We start from the raw sequence: 27,681 nt of genomic DNA on the forward strand, positions 1-27,681 counted from the left end.
TTCAAAATAAGTTCAGTGTCTTTTCAGTGCGCCACTTTGTTTCAGGAGAAAGCCTAGCCGAGCTGCATCACGGCAGAGGATCCAGCCTGAATCATCCACGACTGGAGGTGAGCGGCAACTCGACCTTGTTGCTGCTCCTTGGTTTCCTCCTCGCCTGGAACCTCGTGCCGAGATGAAGAACCGCCAGGCGGTGACGCGACCAGCGTCCAGACACGATTACTCGATCGCCATCGCGGCGCAGACAGCGCATAGAAGAAAGCTGCTGTACAGCAGCAGCCCAGAGAAGAAGGAAGGCCGACACAATGCGCGAACGCGAATTTTTTTACGAGCACAAGAGGAAGTGTCAAAGAAACGTGTTTTGAGCGTATTGTCTTTCCCGAGAGACTTTTCTATAAGTATGAAACTATAAGTATGGAGGGGAAAGTACGGCGTTACCGGTCGTTAAAAAGATTGGGATCTTCGGGTAAAAATGATGCAGACACAACTTATAGTGTAGAGAGACGTATAATTTGATACACTTGTACGAGTATAAGCTAGTGCATTTACGTTCGACGATAAGCAGAAGGCACGAGTGCGTATAAAGGGAGTCCGATGTCGCGAGATTCTTTGGAATGTTTGAGGTAGTCTCAAATGCGTGTAGAACTTTTTATTTGTTTATAAAGAGAACGTTGAGGTTTGCTTTCATACAGAAGTGTTTCGAATCTCGATAGTAGTTATGCAGCCCACACTTGAAATTAGCTGTTGATCCCAATTTTTACGCTGTATAGCGCAAAACATTGTCGATAAAATACTCTGTATGGCGTGAAGATAAATCGAGTGGACGCTTCCATATATATAAACTTATATAAATATTATACATGTATATACATTTAACACACGCGCGCATGCGATCCAATGGCAAGCCGCTTTGTGTCGAAGTCGGCAGCAGACCTTGAAAACTGCTGTGAAAATTATCAGTGTAAAAGTATGACGTTGTTTCGTTGACGGATACTCTATATATAATCTGCGCGCATACACAAAGCACATTGAAGGGAAAAACTCCCAGACAGAGGGCGAACACGTCAAGCTCATTCGATTGCCATTCATTTGGTCTATATTTTTCATTTCAAACTTTTTCTCGTTGAAGCGCGGAATAGAAGTATGATAAGCTTAAAATAGCGTTTCGAAGACATTATGGTTCATGTTTGTCTCTCATACACAATGAATGCCTGTATATTGATTCATGTTTATTTTATGCAATAGGATTGATTTTGCTATTCACGAAAGTACAACTTTTACGGGATTAATTTGTAACTTCCGGTAGCTTGACTCCACACTAAATTTGTTGATCATAACGAAGGATAATTTATGTGGTTACATTAATTCTTCATACAAAAAGTATGGAGGATTCAGGCAGGGCATTCTTGGACAAAAGAGTTATCGTAGTTCATTGTCAAGAATCCGAAGAACCTTGTAAATAAATCTTGAACGAGAGCTCCAATATTGACAGGGATCTACTTTGCTTCTTTGCGCTAAAAGAAGAGGCCGCGAGGAAGATAGAGAAGGTGCGTAAGCGCTGTGAAAAGAAAACCATTTTGTCTTCTCGTCGAACTGAAACACACGGGAATCTTTGTGTCTTTCCTGTCTATCTCCCTCTCCTCGCCGTCTTTCTCTCTCTTTTTCGCGCGCACATGATTGTGTACGCCCATCTCGTGGCCACAAAGCTCTTGAGAATAAAAGAGAAAAGCGCTTCTCGGCAACGCCAACGACTCTGCCCTTAATTCACGGATGCTTAATGGATTCTTTCGGGTTGACTCCTGATGGAATTACTGGGCAAGAACTATCGAATGATTGTTGGCTTGAAATAACAATGTTGGATGGATACTTTGTATAGGTTTATTCTCAATTATAAAAACTGTGAACATACATTATCTGTTTTTCTATATTCTATTTTATTATTCGAGACCGTTATACAATATAATCTATGATTGAGAAATTAAATTTTAATATTCTTTATTGATTCACTTTAACTGAAAACAAATTATTTAATATCCTTCATCTTATAAAATGAACCAAAAAACTGCAAAGAACATAAGGTCTTCGAAACGTATAAAATTTCGTATGAGCGAAGAAAAATATTAATAACAAAGTTGAAAAAACGAAAAAATAAATGATTCCATAAAAAAACAGACTTGATTTCATATCGTGCATTCCCACGTAATAATTGCAATACTAATTAACGAAACTTTATGAAATTGTACTATTCTACTGTATATTTTAAAACGCTTTTGTTGATAGTATATTATCAAAAATTGAACATCACAAGTTAAAAGATCCAGCTTTAAGCGTCACAATAATCGACATTGATATTAAAATATTTATCAATATAAATAAGAAAAAAAATCCTATCAATTATTAGTGTAAAAAGTGTAAATATTATATGCAATATGTTAATATAAGTAAGAATCGTGTTTTTAAAAGCAAGGAAAAATTGTACGTCTAGAAAAACGAATGTACTTTAGATTTTTCATTACATGAACACACACATTGGTTAGAGATTATGAAAGAAAATTTAAAATGTAAGAAAAGGAACGAGTAAGGCTTTAAATTGGTTTATCGTTTTATTTAAATGTAAATAAGTTTCACGAGAGAGCAAAGTGTATGGCACTTTAGAATTTTCACATGATCTTCTGACTCTTTTATGAACAAAAGGGACCAGCGGTCGCGACGCAATGTTTATCTTTAGTTTACCCAACTTGATATGCAAATAAACTCTCGATTTCGATTTATATACACTGCTGCCATAGAAAAATACGAATGATCTTTTAATTACACCACAATAGAACTTTCAAAATATTTTGAAAAATCCATATTTATTGTTTGTTTAAACGTTTAATCAAATGTGTATGTTTAACGATGTATTAATTAAAATCATTATTTTGTGTTGGTCCATAAGTAATACAAAGTTTATATTACAATTATAGCTCATATGTATCGATCAGAATCTATGTGAAAATCTTATAAATATATTAAATCATTTTATGAGGTAACATATTATAATATATAGTATAAACTTTTTTGCGTATCCAACTACCTATATCAAAAGAAATCGTACTGTTGGAAATAGTAAGTTTGTTTCTTATTCTACAACTAAATATTCCATCTGACCGATAATTTAATAATCGTCAATAGTTTAAAACGTTCAAGAATTATTTAAACTTTTAAGAACAATTAGTCAAAAATTATTTTCATCTGTTAATTAATGATGATCATATCAATAACAGACTTAGGAATATTACCTATATTCAAGATGAAAAAATTATGTCTAATTTTCCACATAATCCGCGTAGTTTGTCCCTACGTGTTCATAATTGGCCAATAAGATTTCAAACTAAGCTCAAATTGATTAATACGCATTTATATTTGTATGCAATGGTAAGGATATAATAACAATTGAGTGAGAGTTGAAAATCTTCCGTCCGGAAGTTGAGCGAATGACTTTAGGTAAGCATATTATATGATAACCCTGTAAAACCTAAAAAGCAAACGCTGTAATTTAGTTAATTTTATGAGTTAAAAACAAAATTATATATGATAATAATCCCATTTATAAAAAAATTAAATTAAAAAATACAGAGAATATTTTGAATTTTGATTGGCAAATATTGACTGAAATATTGACTTGTATAAAATTCATGTGATGAATGAAAAATATATTAAATAAACCATTGTTTATTTAAAGAAAATCATAAACTCGAAGAGATGAATTATTTCTATCACTTTTTTATATACACTTTAAATACAATACATATTAATAGTTTTCATTTACCTTTTTTTTTATTATTTATCGAACTTCGAAGACAACTATAAATACATTACTTTTATCAGTTTCAAGGTTTTGGTTTTTGATGGATTGTGTTAATTTTCATAATTCCAAAATACCTGTTCGACTATATCAGTGCAAAGGTAAGTGAATGGATAAAATACAGGTTTTGCAAGCTTTCAAAGCATGACTAACATACAATAATGCAGAAACGGAAGAACGGAATAACACTTCCGAATATTAACGCATAGGTATCAGCGATATCGTGGATCGCATCAATTATCGTAAGCGAGAGAGAACCGATGAACGAATAAAAGCAGTTGTCGTGGGATTACGGGGGCGAATGAAATCCTCTGGAGAGAATTCAGAGACACCAGCAACCTGCAGAGAAAAAGAGAAAGGGAGCGAGAGGAAAAATTCTCTCATTTCTCTTCCCGACTTCCTTTTGCCTGAATTTTCCTAGTCGTAGCCTAGGCCTTTATGCTCCGTTCATATTGGACACGGTCTAATGTTTAATTCATAGATTCGCTCGCTCCTTGCCATTCCATATATACCGTGTCTCCAGCGCGATGAAGATCCCCGGACTTTTCTCTTCTTTACTCTCGCACTCTTCTATCATTTTCCATTTCTGTCCCTCCTTTCTCATCTCACTCTCGAGAGTTGACCATCTTTTCATTATCCCGTACGAAGCGACGGATCGATGCACCTTTCTCTCTTTCTCTCATTTTTCTGAGCTTGCGCGTGAGTGGCAAATGAATTCCTTATATAGACGTTATCCTCTCAAAGTGCATCTCTTGCTGATCACAGCCGACGGTGGAAAATACTATGCTTGATTTGACGGGAGTAAGAGATTCCGAGAAATATAATTTCAGAAGTGTGGACAAACATGTTGTCATTCCGAATGCTATTTTCGCGCGTAAACAATTTCGGCAAGCTATATTTTGTGATGATGACGTATGTAATTAGAGTACATTTTTTCCTACAAGATTATCGCTCTGATGTAAATATTTTTCTTTTGTTACCTCACGATATTTTGGAAAGAGATTGAAACGTTCTTGTATCATATTATTCATCAAGTTAATAATAATAGTGAGTCAAGCAAATATGTGTCGATGCGTTTCTCGTATATTACATATTCTCCAGAGTAAAAGCAAGTTTTTCGCAGAGTTACGACGTCGTTGAGTTGCTGCACTTCAATGCCTCCTTCTTTTTATGTCATTGGTCTTGTATATACTCTCACGCACTTCCGCAGATGGAAAACCTGCATTTCAAATCGCACGTACATCATATATTGTTTGAAACTTATGACAACATTCGTCGCGACTACGATATCGCAAAAATCGCTATAAAAATAGAAAAAATTAAGAGATTTCTACACTGCCAGGAATATATGTTGTTCGGAAAAAATGAATCAATGTTTCTAAGACAGTATTTGAATGAAACTTATTTACAGACCATACGCATCGCCAAAATTTGTCATTATTTATTAAAAAGTAAAAATAAGAATCAGAAAAAAACGAATACAAACAAAACCAGTTTCATCTCAGCGCAAAAAGCTCCCAGGGTAAAGTCTTTTTTCCAAGCAACAATGCTATTCCCTCATCTAATTTCGCGCCCTCTCGCAATCCAGCCATCCATCTCTGGCTGAGCTGCAGGTAACCTTCCATCAGAGCGCGGTTTCGTTCGCGCCTCAAGATCAAGCGCGTGCCCGCAACCATTGACAAGCCCTTGCTCGTTCTCGTTCCCGTAGCTCGCATAGCCCGCAGCTTTTCTCACTGCTATACGTGCTATATATATATATATATATATATATATATATATATACATATATATATATATATATATATACACATATACATGCTTCCCCGCAGAGAAATACACATCACGCGAGCTTTCTGAGGAATGTGTCTCCCAGCGCTGCCTTTGAGCAAAGTCGGCGCTTCCGCGCTGCAACTCGCACCATAAACAGCTCTCACCCTAGAGAAGTTTAATTAAAAGCAGCCTCAGATACTGGTAATTAATTCGCTCGACCTCGTGTGTTTCCGTTGACGCTGCCGCTGCCTTTGCTAGTCGCGTGTAGGGTGCTGCTGCTGGGGGGCTCGCTGCGCACTCGCGGAGTGGAAATACTCATCCCGCTTCGATGTACCGGGACGTATCTGCCGCTGTCGGCGGAGATGCGTGGAAAGATGCTTCTTGACTGCTACGCGCAATTAATATAGATTGGTCGGAGTCGTCATCGGGGGATGCTGCGCCACTTTGATGATTACTTTATTCGTATATCCTCGATCGGCTCGTATTCTTCCAATTTAAATCGTTAATTATTTTCGAACCACAGGAGCATAAGTTTTTATCCGCTACCGTCACGCCTTGTTGCTACCTGCTCGTCACGCCATACGTCCATCGCTGCAGTCTCTCTTCAGCTCCTTGGGGAATTTTCGGTCGCGGTGGCGCGGCGGTGTTTGTTGTGTTCGTTAGTTTCGCTCTCGATGTTCCTCTTGCCTTGGAGTAAGCCGCGTTCGCGCGAGCCAGTTAACTAGTTCTGTGTGTGCTTCGAGAGACCAATACGCGAGCCGGGGTATTTATCTGTTGGCAAAAGTTCTGAAAGGGGGAATCGCACACATAGTTTCGTTATTCACGAGAGACGACTGGCGGTACACACGCGCGGATGGGAAGAATTTAAGTGCTCGAGCAGACATGATCACGTGCAGATGTCGTGGTTGAATACTGAATAGTATGCGATAGAATGTGCAATGCATTGATACAAATAATGATAAGAGCACAAGCAGATATTTTCCAGCTATTGTAGGAATATGGCTTCAGAGACTGAATTTTTTAAATAAAAATACTCGTATTTTACCTAAAAATTATTCTACTAAAATATTATAGGCAATATAAAATATTCTTCGTGTAGGAATCCTGACGTTAAGCTTTCACATAAAGCAATATCTTTCCTAAATGAAAAGACACTTAAAAAGAAAAGTTCGATGGAAAACAGGTCGCATTAAAGCCGATTAAAAGCAGCCTACGCCTCGAAAAGAATTCGCGACGTTCACGCGGACGGTTCAGCAACGCGACGTTAACAGGAGCCATCCCCCGAGAGAGAAAGAGCGAAACGCCGCTTGGCGCTGCTTGTTAAAAACTTGGGCGATGCCCCGAGAGCCGCCTCAGTTCTGTATACGCAAATACAAATTGGCAATATCTCGGGGCGCGCCCAAGTCGTTAGGACAAGCTCGCGCACGCGGGGTCAAAGCTGATATTTGCACTATGGAAATTAGGCGCATCTCGCTGACGGCCACCGACGTCCACGAGAGCATAGCTTGACTTCATATACCGACGAGTCAGTGCTCGGATGTCTGGCCTGTGCAGGTGTGTTTCATAATACGTCGAGCTTTGCGCGCGACCCATTAGCGAATTTGCATTCGATTTTCGTGGCGAAAATAAAGGCTTCGCCGCGCCGCCGTCACGCTCACTCTCGATAGTGGCCAGTTCGGATGAGCTCAGCCGTGCTGTAAGTGGCAGGTGATGGACTTGTTCCGGAAAATTTTTAGGAAATGTTCGCAACCCTTAAATTTATAATTAGCGAAATTATTATGAAGTCTACTAAAGTTATAGTTGTAATACTGTTTAACCAAATTTAAAAAATTTTGAAATTAAAAAGATATTGCTTTTGCGGCATTGAATTTATTTTTTATTAATCAACGTTTTTTAACATTACGGAGAATTATTGCGCTTTTTGATTATCTTTAACATTCTTCTTGATCTTAATATTTTTGAAAACACGCCTTTTCTGATATATTCTCTCGATTAGCACGCTTTCAGGTGTTATAGAACCAGCATGCAAACCAAATATGCCACTACAGAAGGGAAATGCCGGCGCACACTTAAAATACCACTTCGCCACAAAAGGCGATTTTAATAAAGACACGACGAGCCTTTTGTATATCAGACGAATTTTAATGCCGCGCTTTGAATAATTCCACGTAATACCTTTTCGCCGGCCGGCGTAATCTCCCTGTTCCTTTATTTCTTAGCGTTACACCAATGATAAATTACCCAATTCATACTTATTCAACTACCATGCGGTCGTGCGACCGCTAGCTGCACTTTTTATTATTCATTATCGTGTGCGTTATCGTGGAAATTTGAATATTTTGCCACTAAGACGAGGTGTATGCGAAACGAGGAAAGGCCGCATTGTGCTTCTTCTTCTTCTTCTCTCTTGTCCTGACTGTAGTTATTTCTTGGTCCTACGTTCTTGCATATCTTTTTTTTTTGTTGCTGGTACTTTTATGTTTTAAACATGCTGTTCAGGAATACAGTCAAGTAAAAAGGTCAATAAATAAAAATCAAATAAGTAAGTGGAAATTACAAAATATATATTGAAATAAACTATAAATCTATAAAAAAAACGAGAAAATAGACTACGCAAAAAGTAATAACTAAAACGCAAACTTAAAAAGAACTTAATTAAAAAATGAGCAATAGAACGCGAATGGATTTAGGATTCGAGCTAACTGGATGAGGAGTTAGAGCGAAGTGACGACGCGTCGCAGATTCGCTCCCCTGCAGACCCGAGCACTCGAGCTGCCGAAAACCCTGGCCCACTAAAACAAAGGCGCTTTTCCGAGGACGACCGAAGGGACTCGAAGCAGTGCGCGCGCTCCTATATATATATATATATATATATATATATATATATATATATATATAGCTATAAGCGTAGTCATGTACCCGCGCGAACGCCTCTCGCACTCAACTCTCTGGCCTGGCAGTCACAGATCAGCCCTTTAGCTTTTCTGCACTGAAAGTGACCTTCAAAATCCGTGGAGTAAAACTCCCTACTGAGGTCGTGGCAGTCTAGGAATGATTATAAAACCACTCCTAACCGTACTGGCCTGTCGCCACGAATTGCCTTGTCGTGCATGTGAGAATTGAATAGCGTGGAAACGTTCGCTAAACTAAATAATACTAGGCAAAATAAATACGTCGCACTGCTCTTATCCCTAGTAGCCCTCGGTTACGTCCGGAACAGATGCACTGCATCACGGGTGAAAAGTCGCGAGTCCTCTTAATGTTAATTTTGAATATAACAGTGTTATTCCAGATAAAATTGAAAAAAAAATGTTGTCCCCATTAATCATAATTTTTAGCCCTGAAGAGAGCTGATTATATTGGGGTCGGATACGCATGCGCAGGTGATCAAGTAGACTCACCTTGTTCGGGTTAGGAGCGGAAGAATGATGTGTGTGGGTGTGTGGAGTTTGGCTAAAACTTGGAGTCCGTATATACAATTTATTTCGGTATAGAATAAGTCTCAATACAAGTTCACTAATACAAAGTTGTATTTGCAGTGTCGCCATAACCTAGGTTATTTCTACTACTCTTGACGAGAGCTGCGAACAAAGTGTCGGTCCGTTTTAATTTTCCGCCGAGCTGGGCCCTGCTCTTCCCCCTCTTCAGGGTCGTTTCTTTCTCCTTGCCTGGCTTGCAGGACTGCGCGGGGGTGGTCGTAGCTTCGTGCTAAGGATCTCGTTGCGTGACCCCACCACCGGAGCAACGGCACGCCATCTTCGAACTCGCGCCCTATCGCGACGCCATCAGGTAACCTACATTTGGCACCGGGAACCTCTGCTCCCTCGTGTGGTCTAAAGCCTCGTCGGACTCCCGAGCATTAGGCGGACCTGCATTGGGCGCCGGGAGCTTAGCTCCCTCGTGAGGTCGACAAGCCTCGTGGAGTTGCCGACGAGCTGTTCGGCGCCGCGTCCGCGAGTCGATCGGCTTGCGTCCGTGCTATGTGAGAGGGCGCGCTCCGGGAAGAACAGGCTCCTACCTCAGCATCCAATTCTACGGGCCGACTTACGGTTCGTTCATGCATACATCCATACTTACATACGCGCTGTCAGCGTCGTTTACGCACCGTGCTTTCCGAGCGGCTTTTCTTTCGGGACGCGCTTTATGACCGGTCCCTTTTCCAATTGCGGGCCTCTGGGTTTTTCCCGGCTCGGACCTTCCATATGGCCGGCCATTAGCGCGCCTCGCCCCGTCGGACAGCCACGCTTAGCGTCACACGCCTCGATCGCGGTGTAGCGCTTGGCCCTCATAAAAGCCCCTTTTTAATCCTGAACACACCTACTTCCACCACCACTGTCATCGTGCAGTTATACGCATGCGCAGGTGATCAAGTAAGTTCACTCCACCCCTGTCATCGTCTAGTTATGCGCATGCGCAATCGATCGAATAGGTCCACTCACCCTCGCTACCCATGCCGTCGTGCAATTATAAGCATGCGCAGGTAATCAAGTAGCTCCGTCTACCGCCATCGATAGAAAATAGAGAAGCAGCATGTTGACGCGTGGGTAAAGGTTATTTGTCACTTAATTTTATTCTAACAAACTCTATACTATTTACGAAGTAGTAAAAAGTCTTGTATGTTCAGAGGTTACATTAGTTCTGGTTTCAATCAGTTGTCTGAATATGTAAAAGAATGGATGATGGCGTAAAAGCAGGATAATTTTGTCAAGAACTGTTTGAGACGAGGTACGGAATATTCGGGAATATGAACCATAGAGCGACTCAGGTAGGCAGATGGGCGGAGTAGTTGTTGGGTACAAAATCGCCTAATGCTCTGGATTTGCATCTATGGCGCTGCTCCTCCTCATTAGGGAAACCCCAGCGACGGCTAGACTTTATGATACCTAGTCCGGTATATTATGAAAGTGTAAGGACGCACCACAGCAAGAGTTTTGGTCAGTCTGCATCGAGTACTCTAGCTGCGCTGTCAAGGTCTAGCGCTATTTCGAAATACTAAAAAGCCATTGTATGGTCGAATCGCTTGGACGACGATAGGTTCGTGAAAGACTTGATCTTTGAACCTTCGTAGAAATACATCAGTTCGCTCTTTATCATTCGTGCGTGTGCTATTAGCCACAACAAAGAATCACCGAACATTGCATTTTAATCGTGTTTTTACAAAAATGTCTAAAATGAACAAAGTTTCCTTGTGGAGAATGGTCGTGGAATCCAATCATCATAAACGCTGTTTAGCTGTGAGGAATAAGCTATTAGAAGAACACCAGAAAGAACTAGAAGCAATGCGGAATATTGTCCCTCTACGTGAGCGAGCAACGATCTCTAAAGACGTCGACACCAGTAACAAAGACGATTCGACAAATTGCTCCGATAACAACTTGGATTACAAAAATAAGAACAGCTCCGCTGATGACTCTGACAACAGCTCGGACGAAGAAGATGACATTGTCATTGTTCTATCTGACCACAGTATAAAATAAAATACTTAATTATACGCAAATCAGCTCTCTTTAGGGCTGAAAATTATAATCAATCGCGCAGCTGTAAAAGAATATGGTTTAGAAATTACTTATTAAGACAGGATAGTGATCCTCTAGGGAGTGATTAGACAACGACTGAAGGAACGCGTCTACAGTGAAAGTGACGGAGTAAAAGCGAGAAGATTTAAACTAGTTAATCCAAAATGCAATTATTATGCAAATATTTTTAGGATTAGTAAAAATACAATATATACTACGAAGAAAAGCTAATTTTTTTCTTATATCTTTTTTCAATACCAAAATTTATTGTAAATTGAAAATTAATTTTTCAATAAAAATAAAAATAAAACTATACAACGTTGTACAAATATTAATTCATTGAACTCCTTCATGCATATAGCTCCACTTTTACTGGCGTAAGCATAAGTACTATTTTTAGTTGATTAAATAGTTTTTGAATAAATTTTCAATATAAATGTCATGTATCTTGCAATAATTTTTTCCTTTACGTTTTGTCAGTGAGATAGAATAAAAAATATTTCCTTAAATTTTAATTTAAAAAACAGTTTTAAATTAACATTATTTTGCAATTTTTAGATGCTGTGCTGAAAATCCATCGATTTCGCTGGTAACAGTTTACACGCATCCCTTGCTCTGCATTTCTCGTTTTACAGAACTCGAACATTGCGATGAGGAGAAGTGTGACACGCGAACAAGCGGGTAAAAAGTTCTCTAATCTGCGCCGACTGCAAAGTGAGCTTCTGAATCAGAGATTCCGTTAGTGCGAGAGTCGAGCACTGCCGCATATGTCGCGTCGTCTACTGAGTCGGCTCGTGTTATGAAAGGAAAAGCTTGAAAAATGGCGCTTAATAAAAGCGGAGGGACAAAAGGTACCGGTAGGGTGATTGCATGGGCCTTCTTTGTTTCTACGTTTTTCCCGCTCTCGCTTCCCTGCTCGCTTACAATCGCGTACGCTAGTCTCTTTATTCTTGCTACTCCGGCGGCTCGTCTGTATTCAGCGAGTCGATGTAGATATCGTATGAACTATGAGTGACTTATTATATTGGTACAGTCGTACGTCACTCACAAACGTTAAAAAAGCAACATATTTTCGAGAGTAATAATAACCTGTGATTATTATATTTCTAAATAAAGTCAATCAACTTCTATTCCGAATGATACCACTTACAGCAATATCTACTTTCGCCTCGTAATCTCGCACAAAATACACTCACTTTACGCTCTAAACTTTAACGCGTTTACTTTGCCCCATTCTTTCCCATCTCCGCACTAGCTTTTTCTTATTTCTTTTAAGTCCCTCCCTCTCTATCTCTCGTGCGCGCGCGCATTCTTTCTCGCTGTCTTTGTTTCTTCGCGCGTTTATTCTCTCATTGTTCATCCCTTTCTTTCTCTTGCTATTCCACCTCTTTTCAATCCTCGTGCAAGAGCAGCGCGAAACATATAATTTTGAGACCGTACAAGACGAGTTTTGTTCCGAGTCGTGCGAGCGCGCGAATGAAGCGGAAAAGGCGAACGAACGAAAGCTCGAATAGAAGTTGTTCTTTGCGACAAGCCGGAAGAACGCGCGACCTTATTCCGCCGCGTTTTTCAGCGCGTAGACGCGTCGTCTAACTAACGTTCCCGAAGAATACGGTATAGGCGACATGCGAGGGCTCGACTCTCCAAACTTCCGGCCGTGTGTCGCTTTGTGAGCAACGACACGTGGGCTGGGATTTTGTGCACATTAGGCGAGACCTCGGCAGTACACTACTTTTCACCTTTTCGTCTCGATATCAGACTCGAGCTCGTGTACGAGTTAGCTCGTAGCGCTTTGGTGCTATTGTTTCGAGTTTTAATAAAACGGGGTAAGGTCTCGTTAATTCAGTGGGCGAGTAGAAGTGCGAAGCTTAATAAACGGGAGCGGATGAAAGAGCTGTTAAACGAACATTTTATTTTATGTCCCGGCGATGAAATATTAGGTTGCGAAGAATTTCTCCTTTAATATCAGTTTTCCCAAAGTACAAATTGGTATTATAATAAACTCGACTTTATCTGAGGACAATCGAACTTTCATGAAACGCAATCAATGTATACCTATATAGCGAATTAAAATCGCCTCAACATCTCGATTACTACTTCGCACAAAGCAAATCCGTTCCGCGGTGGGCGACAGGAGGCGAGTCGGGTCGTAATGACCAGCTTCCGACCAACAAAGCTTTTCCGGACATTCGAATTCGCAAACCCTCTCGAAAAGCTCGACTAACGAGACTCACTGCGCCCGCAAGTCACCACGCCTCTGTCTCCCCCTCCCTTCATTAAACCTCTTCCACGAAACTTCGCCTCGTCGGCACATATCCGTGCCTTTCCGCTATTCTCCGAGAAATCAACCAACGGGGAATTTCGTCCATCGACGCACGCGTGTCTCATCTACACCGGCGTCGACATCGATATCTCTCCCTTCTCGCGATCGCTATCACCGCTAATTGCCCGTTATACGGGCCGCGTGCTATCTCGCTGCGGCCCTCTCCGCTGGTAATGGGCCGAGGCTCTCATCGTGCCGGTAAACCATTCGCGCAGAGTCGATATTGAGCAATTTCCAGTGAGTACACCCACCTCTATACCGTGAATCTTATAAATCCGAGCGTGTAGAGTCGACGCGTAGGCTGCAGGATCGAGATGGAGCCGAGGTGCGCCGTTAATTGACGCTAATGTTGTGGTAAGAATGACGAATGCGCGTGAAGCTTGCGCGTTGCGGGCTTGTTAGTGGACTACTGCAGGGATCGGAGATAGATATGTATATTGGATGGAAGTTTGATGATATCTCGTGTTTTCCATACAGTTTCCGATATTACGGAATATGAAGGTGTATTACATAATAATATTACACTCATGAATATTACGTCCTCTCGTGTCTGGAATAATGACGAGAATCGATTTTGCCCTGAATTTAAAAGGTCCAGCATGGCATTATTCCGAAGACTACAATGAGAAAAATTTCATAGAAGAAATTACTATTTGGGATAGTAATTTTTGATGAAATCGAATTTTTAAAAATTTCAATTTCGCTTAGTTCTATATTTAGTCTAGGAGCCAGGGGGGTTTTCGTGGCCGACGGAGGTCCAGTCAGACACCAAAGTTTTCTAAGTGTATTTTGGCCCGCTGATCACGAATTTCGAGGGTGTTTTGCATTAACGTGTAAATTAAAAAAGTTATTAACAATTTAATTGTTTAAAACGCTGTAACAAGAAGACATAATACAAAAATTAAATTCTAACGTTGAAAATACCTTTCATTTTCACGTAGAAATAGTCTCAAATTTGCAGAAATCAAAAAAATTAATTACAAGTCGAGTTATTGCAAAATTAGTGAATATTACTTGCATAATTCACCTTTTCCATCACTATTTAACACATAACTTCGGTTCTATTCCAAATTTTTCAACTCAACACCTCTCATTTTGAGCATCAAAAATTTCTCTATCGATATCTTAACAAATATTTATAATAAACATTACGGGAAAAAAATTATAACGCAAAATATTTTAAAAAAATAGTAAAATCGTATTTTTTTTTGTTTATGATCGATTTTGACCGTCTTTTTTTTATCAATGTCAACTAAATACAAAATGTCAACAAAATGTCAACTAAAATACTGATTACCGCAGAAAAAAAAATTAAATTCAAACCTTACCGACTGAGAATATTATAATTTGTCCCACATTTCATAGTACATTTTACCATCTGAGGTAGTAAAAATTAATATCTCTTATAGTGAATTTTACTCTAAAAGATAGTAAAAATTACTAGCTTCCGAGCCTGTTACCAAATTATCATCCGAGATAGTAATTTTTACTGTCAAATTTTTCTCAGTGTAATTTCAAAGATATACGTGACCTCGATATTCCTAACGTCACGTATCCAAAAATAAACACTCCCCACATGACAAATCACAACACCCGAAAGTGTGCCTACCTTCGTGATCGAAACGTTTTGCGTTACATGAATAGATCGGAAAAATTTTAACGAATATATTCGAGCCGGCGTCACGAACTCTTATTAGACAAGACACGCACTCGGACGATCGCACGAGCACTATCTTTTGGCATTTGGTAACTCGAAAGATTAGAACCTGCTTCAAAGGGTGGAAGTAAAAAGAAGCTATATTTAGGAGGATAAAGCAAGACAGAGAGATAAGATTTCCAATAGCCGGTTATTAAGTCCGCCTGTAGTCGGAAGTAAGAAGCCGTTCGGGATGCCAACCCTGTAATATGAAAGAGGTCATAAGAGAGCGCTTTTTTCTCTAACAAACTGTGATAAAGCACGTGAATAACCGCGACTTATCAGAGCGAAAAAAGCGGGTCGAGTTGGGCTCAAAAAGGAACCTGTAACCGACGTTCGCATACAGTTCAACGAACTTTTTCAGCCGTGTGGACGTATGTTACAGCGACAGCCTGATGTAATCCACTCATCGCTGAAGCTGAAAAATCGATATAACAGTTTATATCCGTACTTTTTTACATTGTTTTAAATTTTACGTGAGAGAGCACGAGTACATCACCAGTAATAATATGGTGCATAATTCCATGACGGCGATGATCGCCCAATCACTCAAAACCTCAAGTGACTCATTTAAATCCAATAATGTAACCGATATACACTTTTAACGAACGAAAATCAAGCATCCGTTTAAATCTCATTGATTTACAGAGTAAGCCAGCTGCCAGAGAAGCGAGTTCTTGCAATTTGGTCGCACTGCAGGCGAGAGCAGTATAGTTCCGCAGCAGCGCGACTCGATCACGCGAGACGGCGTTGGTCAATCGTGGCTCGGCGATCCGTGCGCATCGATTACAAAGTAGCCGTCGAGTCCGAGTGAGCTCCGTCCAAAACGTTGCTCTCACGGACAGCCCGCGTGCACACGAACACACTTTGCCGGCGCGCGGTGATTCATTCGGCCCGAGCTTGCCGGAATATTGTCCTGTTTAGTTTATTAGGACGAGAGGCAGCGAGCGAGTGTGGGATAGAGAGAGAGAGAGAACGCTTCTCTACATCCGTATCCAGTATTGTCTATCGGGAGATGGCTCCCTGGCGAGAGCGCCGTTGCGTAATTGCTACGCCCCTTCATTACAGCTAAACACCCGCGCTACTTGCTGTTGCCGCGGCCGCTGCTGCTACTGCTGGTGTTGGCTCGCTCGCACAGGTGACCTGGAGCCCAGTACTTGGGGAAACGGATAGGACTGGAGAGATACGAGAGCTGCACGCGCATGCAATTCACGCGCTGCGTAACTACTTCCGCGGCTGGGCTCTGAGTAAACGGTATCTATATGAGTGATTGAAAGAATGGAATCCACGCAATTTTATTGCGTGTTTTTTGCGTAGGCGACTTTTTCAGTTACGGAATTGATGACAATTATTATTCGATTTGGAAATCATAAAAGCAACGTACGTATTAATATAGCATAAAATACACGAATATTTATTATGTATTTTTAATGAAGAACTGCGAATAAACAAGAAATTTTACCAGAATGCTCACAAATTCTAAAGACCGGTATATTGCGTAATACTTGAAATGTATTAATATCATGGAAAGATCTGAGCCGAAAGATGCAGTTGATGAAGGATAATTGAATTACGTTACGCCGAGAGGAAAGTCTGATGCACATTTTCGCTATAATAATTTGCATGAAATTTGTTAATTGTATAAGTCCTTTTGATTTCAAGCTTGAACCCCATTAGTCTCGGTGTTGAATAATACAATATTCATACTGTCAGCAAAGGATATTGTGTTATTCACATTCGTTTTATTTATTAATTTACTGATAAAAGCTATATGGTTTATAATACACACATGAAAATGTCATGAATACTATTCATTCTGAATAATCCATTAAATATCCTATAATAAAGTTTTTGTAAATAATGCTTAGTTCTATTTTATGTCTTGATATTTTAAAGGCATATACTCAATAGACATATACTCAATATGTATAAATACAAATTTATTGAATTGTAAACTTGTTGAAAATAACCGTAATAAGCAATGACAGTTTTATGAATTAAATTACTTACGTTGGTCATGTACTTTCATAACTTTCATCAAATGAACGTTAATAAGTTGCTCTTCAATTGTGGGTCAAGATACAGTATAGTGAATGTACTTCTTTTACAATTTTCGCTAACATTTATAAATAAAAAACATTTATAAAATGTAAAGTCAGATCGTAATCTGACAAGTTTATTTTTATAAACGACTTTAAATCAACTATTCGGCAATGCAGGAAAGTACGGAAATTTTTCATAACGTTTGGTAAATTACCTCTTATCTTTCTATGATATTCTTAATAATCAACTTAGATTTTAACTTTATCTTAAGCAAATATCTAAATTTCTGATCTTCCGATGATAAACGCTATTGCGAGGAAAGTGTTCTCACTTTTACCCTAAGTAGGGTGAAAAAACCCTCCGTCGGTATGTATGGAAGTTTGTAAGCGGTTCAAAGTTAGCTTCCAATGGTAAACCCTAGTAGGGTGAAACAACCCTCTGTCAGTATGTGTGGAAGTTTGTGGTACGTTCAAAGTTAGTTTTCAATGATAGACCGTTTGTATCACCAGGTATCATAAACATGATAAAATATTATAAACTAATTTAAATGTGTTGATAATTAAGTAATTATTTTGTAAAAAGCCTATTATTATTTTAAAGAAAAGTTCAAATTGACTCATGTATGTGCAATACAATAATATGAAAATCATGTTTGCTTCAAGAAAATCAATACGAAATAATATACGCAAAAAGTAATGCAGTCACCAATATTTTATTATATATATATATATATATATATATATATATATTTTAGTATTTTATAAACAGGCGGACATGGCCGGACAAAGTGTGGTTTCAAGAAAATATTTTACATAAACTTCAATCATCCATCGGCACAATCTTGATTTTTTTTTTTCATTTACGGAAATTCTTAATTTTTATATTTACAATTCATTATACAGGAATCATACTTGGTTCCAATTAAGGCAGTGCAGTCGTCTTTGAATTAATGTTTTTTTTTAACTATGCATTAATTATCCACATTTGCAATTTATCAAAATAATTCATACTAAAAGAAAATATAGTTTTGAATCTTTATAATACGAAAACAATATTCAATAAGTATATCCAGCAAAATTATAGTATTTAAAATATAAGTAGAACGAGTTGTATCAAAGATATTTATATACTTCTTAATATTAAATTAATGTCGAAAATTTTTAATCTATAAGATTAATAAAGTCTTTTGTTGCTTTTACAAAGGTACCTGCACAATATAAATGCGTTATAACATTTATGGCAGTTCAAATTCGTAACATGAAAAGAAATTTGCAAAGCTTATAGTTATGTACTTTTAACATTACAACAGTTATAACTTATAGTAGTTAATAATCTCGAGATGGTCTTAGGATAATTCTCTGTTTAACTATCAGTATACTTAAGGTACAAAAAGGTATATACAAACAATGTCATTACGTAATTGGCAAAAATGTGTAAACGACGTATTCATTCAAAAACGCCAGTACTGCCTCGGGGAGACGATACATGATATGTCTTAATATTAAAATTTTCATGGTTACACGGAATCAGCTCACAATCGCCATGTGTAAATAATAATACTGTTTTAATTTAACGCACGACAAATCCTCATCTTTTCCACAACTTTGTCATCTCTTCTCATCCATCACACTGCACATAGGCCGTGCGAATTCGTATCCTTTATTATAACGAGCCGTCTTCATAACGCATTAATTATTCTCGCGAAGCTCTAATCTAGGAGAGTTCACAACAGACATTTAGCGTAGACAGCAGCAAGACGAGACTGGAGAGAAGTTTGGGTAGCATTGGCGCTTGGCTGAGACTGGATTTCGCTGAATTCCACTGATCGTGATGCACAGCAGCCTGCTTTTCGCCTGCGAACAAATGCACAGAGTAAGTTTATTACGAATCAGTGCGCGGAAAGGAAGATTTGAGAAAGCTGCGAGGGTGTGCTTCTAAGGCTCAGGCGAATCTCCGGAGAGCTTTCGCAAATGCTACTCCTCTTCAATTTAAACATAAAAATAATGTTCGAGACTGAGAATACGTTTAATTACAATCAACTTCATCCAAACTGTGAAGGTGATTTTAAATAATATAGATCACTAGTAATTTATTTCGGCATTATGCAGAAAATCGATATTATAACACTATGCGTATGCTCATATTACTAAGATAATTACAGGAACCTTGGCGTTAATATCTTAAAATCAATAATTACAAAGGCTTCTACTCTTTCACAATGGTGCAACGATTGCATGGATTAGAGGTTAGCGCTCCTAACGTCCCTTATAGAAAGTAATGCGAGTACGAGCACCTTGCGTTGTACACATACAACCTCTACGCTTAAAGGCATACTCTATTACCATCGTAAGAGTTGCTGGGCGCTGGGCATAAAGACTCGGCGAAAGGTTGTTTGCATATACCCTGGCACATTCCCGTTACGTTTTATAAGCCACATAAAGCCATACACCTTTTCTCGCTTCTATACTTCCCCCCTTTCTTCCTTCCCATCACACACGCGCTGCTCCTTTTTTTCCCTTTGAATAAAGTAGCTGCACTACAGAGCATCGTGACTCCTCGCAAAGTGTCTACGGTATAAGGCGTCGTCTCTTACTATGGCACATACATATACGCATGCACGTTAAAATATGCATATTTTTTTAACGTTCCGCGTTTAGGTATGTGTGTCACAAGCAGATATACGATGCGCCCTGTATATTTTACGCGCTAATAACCGATAAAATTGACCGGAACCGGCTGAATCATGGCACGATTCGTTTTTCGATAAAGCATCAACGCAAGTTATAGGTATGCATGCGTAAGGTGATGCGCTTGCGTCATAGCTGAGCGTTATTTCCCTAATGCTGTTATTTATTCAAGGAAAATTGTATGCCTACTTTGTTCGATGTAATAGCGATAAGTTATGTCAATTTAGATTGGAATTTGGAAATTGATAGTCGGAAAATATAATCAATGTGTGGTTTTTGAAAAATATAGATCGCATACGTTTTTAAACGAGTCAAGATTAGACTCGATAGCATAGGTTTGTAACATTACGGATCGATAATGCTCACAATAGTAAAAATTCACAAGCAGAGTTCATAACCCTTCGGAAACGAATTACCTTATATACAATTTTAGCACCTGATTTCTGGTACTTCAAACTGAAGTGAATTACCGTTATTCACGTTCAATAATCCCTTTTTGCTGATAAATGCTCTGATTTCAAAGCTACGAATCGAAATAAAAATATCCTGCTTTTTTTAAATTTCAGATACAGAGACCATTGTTGGCAACAAAGGCCCGTAAAAAGAATCAGTGATCACGAATACGAACGATAAAACTATAATCCTATGTGCACAAAAATCGCTTATAAGGCATTACTAAATCTGATGAATTCAAACTTTGTGCAAATTCAATCGATGTACAGACTATAAGAGTTAGTTTGAAGCACTTACAGGATTATGTTTTATTTATATAGGGAAATCAACAGCTAGTCCAAACACGGCTTTCAAAGCTTGACAATGGAGCGAGGCAACAAAGTATTTTATTTACCATTGAGCACGTGAATATTCACCACCGTCGTGCTGAACTGGCCAATGCTACAGGAAAATTCACCGCTGTCGCTCTTCTTTGCGTGCTCGATTCGCAGTCTCGTCAATAATTCGTTGTCCGTTCTGAAACAAGCGAATATCACACAAGCGCCAGGTAATCCAAAGTCGAGCTCGCATTTGATAGATCGTTTGAGCGCACACGCGTTTGGTAAATATTTTTTTTTATTTCAGTCTGCGAGCGCATTGGCTGTTATTACGTTAACTTTCAACTTCATTAACAGAGGGTAAATTCTTTTTGTGCTGAATATTTTAATTGTGTATTTTTACTGTTTGATTGTGAATTAGTATAATTAAAATTAGTGTACAATAATATACGAATTAAATGTAAACATTTTCTAAAAAAATTTTGAAGAGTTTATACATGAACGTAATTATTGTTACAAAGTAGACTCTACTAGAAATCTCGTGAGTATCAAATATTTCAATAAAGTGTATAGATACAAGACACATTGCATTTTTATAAAACATTAAGTTGCAAAAAAGGAAGAAAGGCTCTGCCTCTCTCTCTCTTCATATCTTCAAAGTAAGAGAGAAATATAGAATGAGCGCGGAAATATGCCGCTGCCCATTGTTTGATTTACGACGTTCGAACTCACCCGTTGGTATGATAAACGTTGACGTGATCTGGGAGCGTTTCGCCATTTTTCTTCCAAACTGGATGGGGCACTTTTGAGCCGGGCCGCGACGGCCGAGCCATGCACGTCAGCTCAATGATACTTCCAGTTTTATAATAGCGGTCACGCAGCTCGTGGTTCGCCTCGTCCACAATTCTGATGTCCGGTGCTGTGCAAAGAAAACGAACTTTGTGAAAATACACTGTTAAATTTTCCAAATTAAAAATTTTATCATTTTTTAAATTTAGAAAATACGTTTCTTTCTAGTGGCTTTTATCAATATTAACACAACCGTTTTATTTTTATTCCTATGCTACACTCGTTATCAGGATCAAAGGATCTCGGCGCATGCAGGGCTCTTGAAGACACAAAGATAAAGCCAACCTTATAGCAATAAGCAAGATTGCTCGTTTTCAAAGAACTTGCTGCAAGAATCTCTCCCGTGTATATCCGGGCTCCGATCGAGAAAACAATTGCGAAAAAGGATTACATAAAAAACGCGTCTTCTGTCCCACATACCCTATGCGACACAAAGCACATTTCTTTCATTACTATAAAAAAAGAAGAATAAAAGAACGACGAACAGTAAAACAGTAAAACGCTCCGGAGCAATTGGAGAAAGTAGCGAAGACGAAGAACAGAAAAAATCTCAACGATTGCTTTTCCCACTGGAAACGTTATCGAAGCGCATTTCAGGCGTCGGCTGTCGTCGAGCGCATAAATTTTCTGGGAGCTGCCGATGTCGAGAGTAGTGGGGAAAAAACCGCTGCCTGGACGCAAAAAAAGATACATCGAGCGTCGACAAAAGAACGACAGGGGACGGAAAAAGGGAACGCGAAACCGATTCGCGCAAAGTACACGCACACGTCAGAGCGGCAGCAGCTAGGGGTGCTTTTCGCGCTATACGCCTCCGCCTGTTTGATCTTGTCGATCGAAATTTCCGTTTTTTCCCCGGCGTGCGACGCCGACACTCGCGGGTCAAATATTGAAGGTTTCGAGAGGCTCGTCTGTTTTTTAATGGACTGTGACGAGCGCGTTATATCGTCTACTGGCTCGGGTCGTACATACGTGTGTACACGTAGTCGACGTAAGCCCCGCCGCACACTTCCATTCGCGAAATCGAATCTCAATCGGTTGTCCCTTTTTTTGTGCTCCGTGCCGTTTCGGATATAAACTAGAAATAGGTAATTTCCGAGCGTAGTTTCTTCTCGCAACGATTTTTTTTTCAAATCTATCATGTGAAATATGATGCTTTGTTCGAAGCGGTTTTCGGTTTCGTTTCGACGAGCGATCGTCGCCTGGTTCGTGTGACAGGATATGTATATTGCAAGTAACTTGCTCGGGAGTGAGGAAGAGAGACAGAACGAGCATGTGTGCTTGGAAATGCAGATGTGTGTACACAGATCTCTGGTCGCACATGCATTTGGGTGGGTAAATATGTGTGGATGTCGTCTGCGTAAATTTGCCTCCGGGTGCGTGCATGTATGCTCTTCTTGCGGGATGGATTGGTATTAAGGCTGCTCGAATTCTATTCTGATGGGATGTATGTATAGTTCGACCAGATTGGTGTTCATATCAATGTGTGAATGTCGATCAATAAAGTTTCAATTTCGGACAATCTTCATTGGAAAAATTTTTTACTCAAAAACGCTGAAGGGATATGGTTTCACTAAGCTAAAGAAACAATGTAATGGTATCATATTTCCTACTCAAAACACCCTTACTCTCGCGCTCCTAAGCTCCAAAAAAGGTCGTCCTGTTATATCACGCGTTACAATTACATCTGAAGTGAAACAAACAGTTCTCGCGTATAGCCGGAGGCATTCGGAGCACAGTGTTCAAAGCTCTGCAAGCTCTCGCACAACTGGATAGCGCTGTGCAGTCGCGATACTGTAAAAAAAAAACAGTCGCGAGAAAGCTTCTCATTGTAATTGAATCCTTACTTCCGCAGAATTTTAATCAAGGGCCTCCTTGTGCAGCAAACGAGTCGTAGGCGAGCCGGGTCGCGCGTCATCGTTTTTGAGAGAGAACATTTTCAGCGAAGGGATTGCGAGGTGTTTTCCATTACGTCGGTCAACAACGTCGAGGGGTAGTTGCATAGCCGGATACTCTCACTCTTTTTCCGTTCTAACGAGCAGGTTAACTCACGAAAAGTTGACGCTTGCTTTTTACACGTTGCGAAGCGGACTTTTCATGACGCATAAAATTATAAAAGTACGAGTAGCATAGATATTTAAATAAATTTCTTTTTATGAAACATAGTAATGTTTTCTTTGTGTCCTTAAGTTATGCAGCAATAGTAATAATTATGATGAAGGACGATAATATTATTAGAGTAGATGTGGAAACACCAGTTAATCAATACATAGTCACTCAGTTAATTGTACGAGAACAAATAGAAATTTAATAGTGTGTAGTGCTGATACGATATCTCGACAAATATACCTTGTTTAAAATTAAAAGCTCCATAAGTTTAATCAAGTCACCATGTATACCAACTAATGATTGCACAATTTCAACTCAATTCCTCCTGATCTTGACTATCAATATTCATTGACCCACAAACTTCAAAACCCACTGTCCAACACCTAACGCTGCGACTATGAAAAATGCGAAAAGAATATCATCCCTTGTGTGCATGCAGCCCTTGGCGCAAAGAATTTAACAAACGATGACTCGCGCATCTCGTTCCCCTGTGTATACCCTCCGCGATCGTAAGTAACAATGGGCTCTTCGCCAGAGAGCCAAGCCGTTCAAAAATGATGGATTGCGCGAAGTGCCACCGAGAGAAAAGCACATGCATTCAGGCCTAATTGAATGAGGCTACATCGACGTATGTATGTTGCGGCGTCCCGAGCACTCGGGAACAATTAATATTGTCACTCGCTGAAATTGTGAAGAGAGAAGATGTATAAGCTGGAACGGCGATGCTGTGTGAGTGCATGGTCGAGCCTTTAACGACAAACAAGCTTGCGGACACTTCTGTTTGTTCCCCCCTATAGAAAGTAGGTCGTTTCATATAGGTATTACGTATAAACGTTTGATCCGCTCAATCATGAGATCTCGTTCTGTTCTTTTTGGTTCTGGGAAGCTCGACGTGGACTTGCTAAAAGCGGATTGCAACAAGAGGCTTTTATAGACATCGAGGAAAATTCTAGAGAGTTTAATGGAAAAATTATTGTCGATGGAGGTTAACTAAAACTTCTGGGGTTTTATAAATATTTTATAATGATTACAGTCAGAATCGCATTATATTATCGCTGTCGATAGAAAATTAAAATTTAGCAGATAAATAAAACTGTAAAAAAAATAATAACACGTTTGTATATCTGTATCGTACTCATCTTTCTTGTTTAACGCTTACTTCAATTTCCAACTTGTGCTTGGATTCAATCTACAGCAAATCTTTGAAAATATACAGCTTTAATTAAAATTAATCCCCAATTAAAATTTCATTTAATAAGGACTATAGTTTTCACATCGAAGAAAGTAAACTTCTACCGAACAAAATAAGTCTCTTCGCAACGATTTATTACTTTTACTAAAGGACTTTTGATTAAAAAGTCATAAGTCTGGGTTGAAGTCTTGATCACAAAAGCTTCTCAAATCATGTCATTTTAAAGTTATTAACAAACCAGTAAAATCAAAAGTATTTTAGTTTAGTGAAATTACTATTAGGTCACTGTTACTTGTATTCAAAGTTTTTCAATCAACTTAAGGGAAATCTTTGATTTTCGCCGAATCAAAAATGATAACTTACCACACACCTTATAATATAGAATAGGAATAACAGATGTAGACTTTTGATCTCTGTGCGGTGGCGTCAAAGTTTCGGCTACTTACGGATTAACGAGAAACTTTTTTTCCGGCCTAACTTTAACCTGGCTTCAGTTACACTACTGCTACTGTTGGCGTTGCGTCGCTGCAGGCCAAGTTCTGACGAATAACTGACGAGAGAAAGTTACGCGTCGCAGCGACGTGGACGAGCTCAAAGCTTTTCTCCTTTTCGCGAGAGTTCTAACGACTCTTTCGGTAAACGTTGTTTTTCCTTATTGACAAGATTGCTGGACGGCGCGCATTTAACTACTTTTCTTCTTTATCTTTCGCGAAGTTAGACGCGGGAGACTTTATTAAACGAATTCTTTTTCGCCTTCGAGTCGTAAGCTCATCAGCGAGCTTTAGCGCTCGTTAACGAACGCCACTTTCGCGTTGATTAATGCTTTTAATAGTTGTTATCGCTCTTCGAGTGTCCAGCTGGAAATTTCTAAATAAAGCTGATTAACCTCCCTATAAAGATAACAGCAACAAAATTTTAGTGTTCGATAAGCAGTGAAAGAAGTATGAAATTTTTAACGATTTCTTTTAATTCTTACGAATTTAACCTTCCCAATTCGATCGTCATTCGTTGATCAAATAAAACTGCTCCGAGTTTCGCGAGTTTTAATAACGCGCGTAGAGCTTTTCCGCGAATCGCATTGATAGCCAACCCAGCCAAAAATTTTTCCATAAATCCTTTCCCTTCTCTTTCAATGAAGCTCGAACAACGAGGCCCTTCATTACCCGCAAGCTTCATTCAGCCTTAATTCTCTAGCTCATTCTCCTCTCTCGCAAGTCGTCGCAAGGTCGTCAATAAGAGCGGCACGCTCGATTTACCTAGAATGGTAACGTTAGTCACGAGCATCCTCGGTGGGTGCGTGTTCACTTGGCAGACGTACAAGCCACGGTCCTCCTTCTGGATTGCCGAGATCGCTAGTCGCCAATTGTTTGGGTACTTGAAACGCACCGCGTAGCGCGGATCCGCGATGTGCGTGTGTTCGCCGACAGTGAGGAGGGCCTTGTCCGGACTCTGTCGTACCCACATTACCTGTGAGTGAATTAAAGCTTTATTAACATGGGTATATGAATTTCTGACTGAGACAGTCTGTGTTTAATTACGATTTCAATTGGCACTTATATTATGATAGCAATGACGTCATTGCGTTCGAATTGATTGGGTGAAAATGTTTGTGCATTTATTTGACGTTATTCGTATTTCCATAGGAAAGTGATACAATACTGAAATGCTAAAAGTATAATTAGTACGGATATACGTGCTATGCTTGAGCATATGTACGCTGTATAAACAGGGTGAAATTTAATTAAACTGTACCTGAGCGATAGGAGATCAGTTAACAATGGAAAATGTAAAGCAAACAATTGTCTTGATTAATTTATTTTGGCATAACTTAAAACGTATATTTACCATCGAAATTTTAATAACCTTTTCTGCGAAAATATAGATTTTGGTAATTTGTGCTCTAATTATTAACGGCCAAGTTTAATTTAATTCAACCTTCGTTAATTGAGATTATTAATAATTTCACCTATCACACCCACATCCTTCATCGTTTATAAAAGAAATTTTTTTGTGAGTAGAAAAAGTATTAGTAAAAATACATAATTACCATTTTACCAGAGAGCATCACGACCCGACAATCGAGAAGAGCGGTGTCACCAAGATGCGCGACGTTCTGCGAGTCATTGATCTCTTGGCCTTCGGCATTCTCAAAGTAAGGGCCTCTATGTACGGTGTGATGGTGCCTCAGGTGCGGAACTCTCAAAGGACCGACGCCGCCGAGCTGCTGATGCTGCTGGTGATGGTAGTTGCTGGATTTGAAGTCATCTGCGACAAAGGAGAAAAGACGTTCCCTATCAGTGACGAGCAAGATTCAGCCCTTCTATCAGGCTTTTACCAGAGCTTTGGAAAATATCTTAGGAAGAGTACTCGAGAGCGAGTGAGAAGGAGCCATGCAAATGAGTCGCGCGCGCGATGTAACCTAGTTTCCGAGGACTCCTCTTTGTTACAAAGAAAGGAGTTCAGTGGTACTCGGAATTTTTGAAAGATTCGCTATTCGATGGCAGGTTCGAGTATCGAGGCGGACATAATTAATGCATTGGTAAACGGAGGATAGAGATTTCGAAACATATTTTGGGGTTTTATATAAATTGCAATTTCATAGTTCAAATTCCATCTTTCGGAGCGACGCGTCACTTCTTCGCTCACGATTTTATTTTATACTCTGGATTGCTCTCTGGGAACTCTTAACCACCTTTCACAGCCCATAAAAAGAAAAACTCTCGCGAGCTTTTTCGCAAGCTGTGCGGCTGTTTTACGTCTGAAAATTCGAATATTCAAGAAAATTATTGGTTTTAAGCTTATTTTTCCCCGCTAGAGATTCGAAATAGAAGTCCATTAAATTTGAATGCTTAATGATACGTGGTCATGCTCTTCGATCGAAGAAA

General features: G+C 39.4%; 2 protein-coding genes across 8 annotated transcripts in view; one reads left to right on the forward strand and one right to left on the reverse strand.

The window, feature by feature from the left end:
- LOC100117285 (obscurin) overlaps positions 1-3,725 on the forward strand; it is a 198,578-nt gene extending 194,853 nt beyond the window's left edge. For 5 of the 6 annotated variants that reach the window (XM_031924322.2, XM_031924321.2, XM_031924320.2 and 2 more), the window contains one exon: positions 46-3,725. In XM_031924322.2, coding sequence (XP_031780182.1) covers positions 46-176 — 131 coding nt within the window. In that variant the 3' untranslated portion in view covers positions 177-3,725. The remainder of the gene's footprint in view (positions 1-45) is intronic. The other variant, XM_031924325.2, reaches the window with a different exon arrangement.
- A 14,195-nt stretch (positions 3,726-17,920) lies between these two features.
- Positions 17,921-27,681, reverse strand: part of LOC100678545 (zwei Ig domain protein zig-8) — a 73,888-nt gene continuing 64,127 nt past the window's right edge. For both annotated transcript variants that reach the window (XM_008205075.4, XM_031924349.2), the window contains 5 exons: positions 26,844-27,061; positions 26,053-26,263; positions 21,382-21,568; positions 20,727-20,848; positions 17,921-19,045 (listed from right to left, as the gene is read on the reverse strand). In XM_008205075.4, the coding sequence (XP_008203297.2) occupies positions 18,906-19,045; positions 20,727-20,848; positions 21,382-21,568; positions 26,053-26,263; positions 26,844-27,061 (878 nt within the window). In that variant the 3' untranslated portion in view covers positions 17,921-18,905. The remainder of the gene's footprint in view (positions 19,046-20,726; positions 20,849-21,381; positions 21,569-26,052; positions 26,264-26,843; positions 27,062-27,681) is intronic.

This window comes from Nasonia vitripennis, chromosome 2 (genome assembly GCF_009193385.2).
Source record: "Nasonia vitripennis strain AsymCx chromosome 2, Nvit_psr_1.1, whole genome shotgun sequence".
In the NCBI taxonomy this organism is placed as follows: Eukaryota; Metazoa; Arthropoda; class Insecta; order Hymenoptera; family Pteromalidae; genus Nasonia; species Nasonia vitripennis.